Source organism: Syngnathus typhle, linkage group LG21 (assembly GCF_033458585.1).
Source record: "Syngnathus typhle isolate RoL2023-S1 ecotype Sweden linkage group LG21, RoL_Styp_1.0, whole genome shotgun sequence".
Taxonomy (NCBI): Eukaryota; Metazoa; Chordata; class Actinopteri; order Syngnathiformes; family Syngnathidae; genus Syngnathus; species Syngnathus typhle.
Window position 1 is genome coordinate 2,331,767 of NC_083758.1, and position 8,231 is coordinate 2,339,997.

Here is an 8,231-nt window from a genome sequence, read left to right on the forward strand (position 1 = left end):
ACTTGGGCAAAAGGCATAGGATTGACAAACATTCTGCTGATGGCATTAATCTAGCTTTTAAATCACAAATGTGCTTTATTATACTGTGCAACTCCTGATCAATTCTAAACAGTTACAGATTTCATGAGCAAATGACTCGTCCTACATTTGAAATGTCTAATGAAAGTGGCATGATTTAATCATTCAGATTTGTGCAGAATCAACACATCTGCAAAGGAATACTCATTACAAATGTATTATGCATATCAAAATGAGGAAATCCATAGGATGAAATCTAACAGAATTTCAGTGAAAGCTCGGTGCACACTCACAAGTGCGTGTGCGTACTCAGTAGTAAGTAGTCATTTCAGCTATCAGTGCCGAATTTCGAGTGTCGGCTGTGACGTCAATATTCTCGTAATTCGCTCGCTGAGTTTTCAGATACAGTTTTACGCTAATGCCACCCACAAACCTTCCCCTGGAATCCTTCCATTAAAATGAGTGGCCCGAAGAAAGGTGGACACTGAGTGGCGAATGTTAAAAAAGAGTGGACAATTTGGCTCGACCGACGTGTGAGAAGACGTTCAGCCACATGAACGTCAACAAAGCCCGTCACAGATCTCGGTTAACGGACCGACACCTCGGCTCTATCCTAAGAATGACCACAACAAATTTTACTCCAGACTATGAGGCACTAGCAAAAAAGGGAAACCAACAATACTATTGATTTCTTTATTACTTTATTTAGATGTATTCTTTCACTGATTCTTCAAGATGATGAATTTGGTCAGAATATTTGCCGTTGGATGTGATTTCGCCTCATTAGATAAACATACATATTTCATAAATCTGACCTGTAGGCGCTGAAGTGATGGAAAGTGTTATTCATCATAACAGTGTCATACGTAATAAGAATCACTGATAGTAGTTTTTTGGTGAAATATTTTAATGCTGTTAATAAATGCATTTGTTTTCAAAAAGCTTTTTTTAATATCCATGCTCTACTAAAAGTAAAAACCTTTTTTTATGCAATGACCTTTACATGTCATTTATATTATTTCACACAAACATCAGTCAAAATTTAGAACCCAATTCGGCCCGCAAGTCAAAAAGTTTGGCCACCCCTGCATTAGAGGATACTATTATTAAATGATTCAATAATGAATAATCAAAGAACAAAGTAAGAATAGACAGATAATGAATAATAAATACAAGATTAAATAATAATCATGATAATATATAAATGACTGAAAAATAAAAAATGATAATATTAAATATATGAATAGATCAAAGAATTAATAATTATTCAAGACTGGTTAACAAAAGGTAGCTTAATGATTGAATAGATCAAATAATTAAAGTGTTACGACAATAATAGACCGATACACTATTAACATGGATAATAGCTTAATTTGATAAATAGATCAAATAGATAACTGAAAAAAAACTCCTTGTTAATTAACCGAGATAATACTAAGATGGATAACAAAATGTAGCTTACTATTAATACATGCCAAATTAGATCAAAGAAATGGATCATTTGTCATACCCATTTTATCCACGTGAGGGTAGTACCATTGTTTATTCTCACAATGCTATGTTGAGACTTTTTCTTCTTTAAAACAATATCAAAATCAAATTCACCGCCAATGGGAGTCACATAAATTGTTTTGGCTCATTTGCGGGTGGGTTACACTTATGCAAATGAATGACGAATTTGCATATGATCTCAAGGTTATTTGAAGTCAAATGTTGAAATTTGCCACCAGTTCCGCCCCTACCTACAGCAAGCTCTACCAGAGTGCCGTCCCTCTTTGTTTCCAGTGCCAATTCAAATAAAGACGACAACTAAGCGGCTGAAAATGCAAAGGTGAGCCTGCATCGCTTACTTTTACATTGATGCATTTCCAATCCAAAACATGAGCAAAACTAATATTCCTAGGGAAAAAGTAATAATCAAACGTCCATTTGGATTGTGTGGGGGATTCAATGATTCTGAAGACTCAAATGATGGAGTGAAATAAACTGAACAAGAAAAGAGAAACAAACAAAAAAAAGCTTTGCATGCCGATCCACTCTCGGCGCTCGCTCCTCTCACTCCAAAAAGGCGTCGGGGGCGGCGGCAGTCAGCCCCCCGCACTTCTATTCGATTGAGGAAAAGCAGACAGCCGCCGGTTGGCAATCGCAAAGGAGGAGGAACAACAAAGAAAGAAAGGAGCATGGGCGGCCGGCGACTCACCCGGCAGCCGCCGTGTCTACAGCATCCAGCAGAGCTGAAGGAGGCTGGTCATCAGGAGCAGAGCGACGGAGCAGGACGCGGCCCGGGCGGCATCGAAGGTCGGCTCTAGAGCAAAGGTGACGACAATCATTGGCCTGGGCGAGGCAGGGCGGGGCTTGCTCCAGTGAGTGGAAGTACTCACTTTTTTCGTCACTGTTGATGATGGAGGTGGAGGAGTTTGTGCCTTTTTGTTGTTTCTCGCAGTCGACAGCCGCTGTTGAAAACAGGGAGTGACACATTCGCAAACAGGGCTGACGTCAACCCAAGAAATGGCGGCGTACTCACCGCTAACGGTGAGAACAAAGTCGGAGCTATCGACCGGTTGACCGCCAGGGTAGCTTTTGGCGCGGCAAGTGTATTTAGCGGCGTCCTCCAGTTTAGCCGCGCTGATGGTCAAGTCCTTGCCATCGACGTTAGCAGTGGTGGGAACATCGTTCTTCTTCCAAGTGACTGCTTTGGCATCACCTGTGACCTTGCACTCTAAGCTGACCGTGCCGCCTGGACACACAGCAGCTTTGCCCTGGATCGTGGCAGCGGTGACGCGAGCTGTTGGGAAGAGGAAGTGAGGCAGCAAAGTTTTGAGCAAGAGTGCATCGGCTGCATTCTTTTTATGGCAACAATCCCGCGGCGCCCGCGTCTTTCCCGGAATTTGCCGTAAGGTCGCCAAATTGAATGTTTGAGCGGCTACCAACAGCCGTGGTGGTGTCTTTTGCAAAAAAGGACCGGTCGCATGAAGTGGAAGGAGCGTGAGAGCTACCTTTGACGACGACTGGAAAATCCTTAGAAGTAGGTACCGAGTCCGTGGCCTTGTAGGTCCCCGCGTTTTGTGCTTGCACGTTGAAGAGGCCCATCGCTTTGAGATTGTTGTCACTGAACTTGATGCCTTCGGTGATGGGGGTGTCCGTGCCAGATGGCGGCGTATGCACCCAGACGACTGCGCCTGAACCACCAGAATCCATCGTGATGGAGCTCCCCGTCACATTGCAGGGTGTTGCTGCCGTGCACGGGACTGAAAACCCCCAAAAGAGTGTTACATTGTGGTCAAGTCCAAGTGCAGGCATTAAAAAGCAGACGGTGGGAGACGCCAAGGGCCGTGGAAACCCACACGCTACAAGATTTTGCTCTGTGCTCCGATAAATGTAGCACTATGGCGCCATCCTATCAGCAAAGGACTTCAGCCAATGGTAAGAAAAGTAGTTGCCAGGATCAAAAGTTGCCCCAATTTCTTCTGAGAGCAATGTTTGCTTTTCTCCCAGATCAGTCCTTGTTTTCTGGCAACATTGCATCTTTGGCATTTGAATTTCATTCCAAGTGACACATTTGAATTTCATTCCAAATTTGAACCATTTAACCCGCCCGGTTCGCACGTGGTGTTTTTCACAAAACGGAACGGTCGCTCGGCAAGACGAGTAGATTGTCGTGCAACTTACCGGCTCCAACAAGGATTGTGAATTTATGGACGGTGAGGGTGCCGGAGGGGCCGAAGGTGGCAGTGTACATGCCGCTGTCCGCAGCGCTCAGGTTGGGTAATGTAAGGATTTTTTTTTTCTCAGACAGAGGACCGAATGTAGCGCCACCTGGAACGGAGTTGGTCTTTCCCTCGAAAGTCCATGTGACATCTTCAGCAGCAGTTGAATCCAGTTTGAGAGTGACGCTAGCGGGGCATAATTTCACGTGGCCACGCACGCCCTCACAGTCTCCCGCCTCTAGAAAAGCAAGGAACAAAGGAATAATATGAGCGACAGATTCTACAATGGATTATTTGATTTTTGCACTCATTCCCGTCGCAGAGCATTCCTTTCAAACACGGATACTTACTAGTGGGCGTACGCGATCAATGGACACAAATGACGTGCGACGCAAGCCCTTTGCGAGGGCCTACGTTAGCCACGGCGACGCATCGGACAGGAAGTACAAACAGCCAATCGCGATGATGCAAGCCAGCGACAACAGCCCAGAAGCAAGCAGCGGACTCCTCATTTTGACCTTGGCAATTGATTCTTCCAAAGGCTGGCTATGATTCAGTCGAAATGACATTCTTACATGGACGGATAGAGTGACTGATTTTGATTTGAAGGGTTACAAATTGCAATCTATCAATAGACCAAATCAAACGGGAGGAGGGTGTCGCTCTGTTTATTAAGAGCTCTCATAAATATAAAATCATGAAGAAAATGTCAACTGCTATCGAAAATGTTTTGGAGTGCATTTCAATTGAAATCTGAAAAAAAGACAAATTTTGCATATTTGTGGAGATTTTAACATTGATTTGTTCAAAGCAAATGAACATAGACCCACCTAGGATTTTTTCAACACCATGTATTGTTTACACATGTGAAGAAATTGACAATAAAGCAGACTTTGACTTTGATTTGGAAAAGAGTCAAGTCTCACCAGTTCATACACTAAAAAATGACTTAATTGAGCAGAATTGGAATGAGGTTCATGCAGTCAGTAATGATGTCGATAAAGCTTATAGTATATTCCTTAACTCGTTGCTACTTAACAAACATTGTCCATTACAACAAATGGCAAGCCTAAAAACTACTCGTGGGTCACTGGAGGAATTAGAAATGCTTGTAAAAAAAGAAAAGAAAAACTGACTTCATTCAAACAAGAACACCTGAAGCTGAAAGCAAATACAAGCTATGCAAAAATGAATGGACATCTATCATACGGTCTGCTAAGAAAGATGATTACCATAGAGAAGATAACAGGAAGAACGTACGAGGCATGTGGAACATCCTCCACTCGCTAACTAAAATACACCACAAAAAACGTACCCCTCTTACTTTATACTGAGAACAAAGAAACACGTGACAACATGAATGAAATGGCTAACAAGTTCAACCAGTACTTTGTGGAACACATTTAATGGATCATTTATGTCTGGCAAATTCCCTCATGATATGAAAAAAGCAAAGTAATTCCACTCTATAAAAACTCTAAACTCTATAAAAACCATTGCTATTATGTCACAATTTTCAAAAATATTAGAAAAATGATTTAATGCCAGACTCAAATCATTCATACAAAAATATAACATCAACTACGCATAGCCAGTATGGATTCAGGAAAAAACATTCAACTTCCATAGCAATCAATAGAGGAAACAACAATCCCTTGACAACAACAAATACACTGCCGGAATATTCATTGACTTCAAACGAGCTTTTCTTGGGCAACAACATCTTAGCCAATACACTCAGAGGAATTGCTTGGCATTGGGTCAAAAGTTACATAAGTAACAGACAGCAGTTGGTGAGAATGGGTCAATCAATCTACATCGTCATGTTTAAACATTCTCCGCTGTGTCCCCCAGGGTTCAGTTTTGAGCCCCTACATAGCAAGCACTGTAAGCAGCATCATATATTGAATGTAGTAGGTGTCTTTGATTTCTTGTGTGGTTTGCCTGTTTGAAACGAATAAAATTCATCATCATCATTACTTTATAACGTGCAAATCACGTGAGCCAATATCAATGACTTGACTCAAGAAAGAAATCTTTTCAAGGAAATCCGATCGAGCTTGTCTCTAAACGAGCGAGTGACTTGGCACAATATCTCAGTGGCGTAGCCGAGCCGGGGCGGCGCCCCGGTTAGGACTCCCTGCGCCCCGGTTGAAAAAAAAAATCGAGCTTTTTCGATTCTTCATTTTCATGCCGTTTTTTTCTTTCGGTCTTGCGCGAATGTGCTTGCGCTATTCTATGTGCGCGATGTTATCCATTCAGCGTTTGCCTCCCGGACCCGGATGTTGTTTTAGCGATCAGCAAACGGCGTGGGTGATGTTCGATTTTTTTTTTTCCTGTGGGCGCGCGCCCCTACTGGAAAAATTCCTGGCTACGCCACTGCAATATCTGCGTGGTGGGTGGATCAATAAAGTTTCAATCAATCAATCAATCAGCATTCTTGACCAACTGCCATTTTATGCTGAGAGAAATACAATAAAATAATAGCAGTAAATAATATTCACTCAAAGTTATCATCAAAATGAACTCAGGAGCTGTCACGAAACGGAGTGAAAATGCAGCAGGGATATACTATGGATATGATCGGGGACGAGTCGTGACAGGAGCACAAGATAGAAAACATTTGAACCTACTAAACAAACTGGCTCAAACTGGTGGTGCGGACAAAGACCAAACTAGTGAAGAAAGGTCCTTTGAAATAAATAAATGCTCAGACGGCGACTGCATCGTACATTCATTGGTGACATGAAAACAATTAAGGCTGCTTGCACTCGACACCAAATTGACGTTGATGCCTTCCTTAATTGTCGCATTTGCAATGTGCCATTGGCGTGAAATTGACATTTGCAAAGTGTGAGAGAGCTTTTACCGTCTGACTTGCCCAGGAGGAGGAGGAGTATAAACGACACAAGTGCGGGGCGCAGCCTCATGATGAGCAGTTCGCGGAGTCCGCGGCGGCGGTAGCAGCTTCTGAGGACCATCCTAGGGCGCCTTGAGCGATCAGTAACAATGGCAGCGGCAGCGAGACTCAGAAAGCGAGCGAGGTGGACAGACAGGAACGGCGGCTCCAACTCGACAAGCGTGACCCAGGGACGCGGAGAAGTTTGCCTGCCCTAGCCCGCACCGCGCGTGACGTCACGCTGCTTTGACACGTTCAGCCTTCGCCGTCTCAAAGCTTCTGCCCAAGTTGAAGGCTCGCAAGTTGCCAACCAACTTTATTTCCGTCATCATGGAGTCAACAAAAAGGAGCAAAGGAATAGGCAAGCGATTTTGAGGTCACGAGGCATTTGCAATGGAAACATTTGACTCTCAAGTTATAAAGACAGAACGTTCCATTCCCTCCGTGTTGAGCAACCTTCTCCAAACCTTTCAATGGCTTCTCCAAACGTTTCCCAGTGTCGCTTTGTGATTCGGCCTGCACGCCACAGCCGCTTTGCATCAGACGACAAAGGCAAACCTGACCCAAACGCCCCACAACCCTTCCATTTGACGAGGTCACATGCAGTTAGTTCTTCATGGCAATGTTGCATCAAACAAAGATGTCAAGTAACAGTTGGTTTCTTTGTTGGCAAGAATGCCTTTTCTCGGCCATTGGGTTTAATCGTTGAGGTCGAAAGACATCCTCCTCGCAGAAAGAAGTAAAATAAGTAGGTGCAGTACAAGATCTTCCCATCGGAGGGCACCCCAACCCTCCGTAGGTTCAGTCAGTTGATAGTTTGGCATTGTAAATGTTGTTGACGGCTCATTCATTGTAGCCGCCAAGGAAATAATGGAACAAAGAACAGCCCTGTCAGCCATTGACGTCTATTAGACGTCTGGTCTCATATACAGGAGACCTAATTTAGATGTCGAAAATTGGTTACGGTATAGACCTAAAATAGACGTCTAAATTAAAAACTTTAAATATGATCAAAATATGCATTTATGAGTTAGAACAACTTCAAAAGAAAATAATAATTTCAAAAAAAGTTGTTTCTTTTCGGGTAGTTTCAGGTCGACCCCCCCCCCCCAACTGTCGTGGCAGTGGTGTCCAACCCTTGGCTCACAAGCCACATGCGGCTCTTTGCCTGGTTTCATACGGCTCTTTTACATTCATATCAACATTTGAGTTTATTTTTTGTGCGTGTTCGCTTCGCTTGAGTTCAGTATGGTGTTTTGGTATTGAGGTGAAATCCCGCAAAGGAGGAGGAACACACCCATTTGAGGAGTGTCGATTTTGCTCTCAAAATGGCAAGAAGAAAATGCACAGTTAAACGAATATATGAAGATGAACACAGTGGAAAAGTTGATATATTTTTGTTGAATGCAATGGCAAGCCATTCTGCCTGATATGTCGGATGTCATTAGCGCATTTAAAAGCTTCAAATCTTCTAGCTAATATCGATAAGGACTTTCCGAAAGGGACTGAATTTTGTAAGCGCAAGTTGGACACGTTGAAAAGTCAGGCAGAAAAACAGGTACAGTTTAAAAAAAAAAAAAAGTTACCAAGCACTCAGAGACTGTCAG

At 43.1% G+C, this 8,231-nt stretch overlaps 1 protein-coding gene across 2 annotated transcripts; it reads right to left on the reverse strand.

The window, feature by feature from the left end:
- Nucleotides 1–785: 785 nt before the first annotated feature.
- On the reverse strand, nt 786–7,845 carry LOC133145694 (hemicentin-2-like). Of its 2 annotated transcripts, none has more exons than XM_061269365.1 (7): nt 6,595–7,845; nt 3,688–3,963; nt 3,015–3,266; nt 2,543–2,803; nt 2,400–2,471; nt 2,219–2,323; nt 786–2,121 (listed from the first exon to the last, which is right to left on the reverse strand). In XM_061269365.1, exons 1-6 carry the CDS (start codon nt 6,704–6,706, stop codon nt 2,235–2,237), a joined length of 1,062 nt encoding a protein of 353 aa, XP_061125349.1. In that variant the 5' UTR covers nt 6,707–7,845; the 3' UTR covers nt 786–2,121; nt 2,219–2,234. The 2 variants fall into 2 exon arrangements, with proteins under 2 accessions (XP_061125349.1, XP_061125350.1); XM_061269366.1 differs by lacking the exon at nt 6,595–7,845 and adding an exon at nt 4,076–5,204.
- Nucleotides 7,846–8,231: the final 386 nt, after the last annotated feature.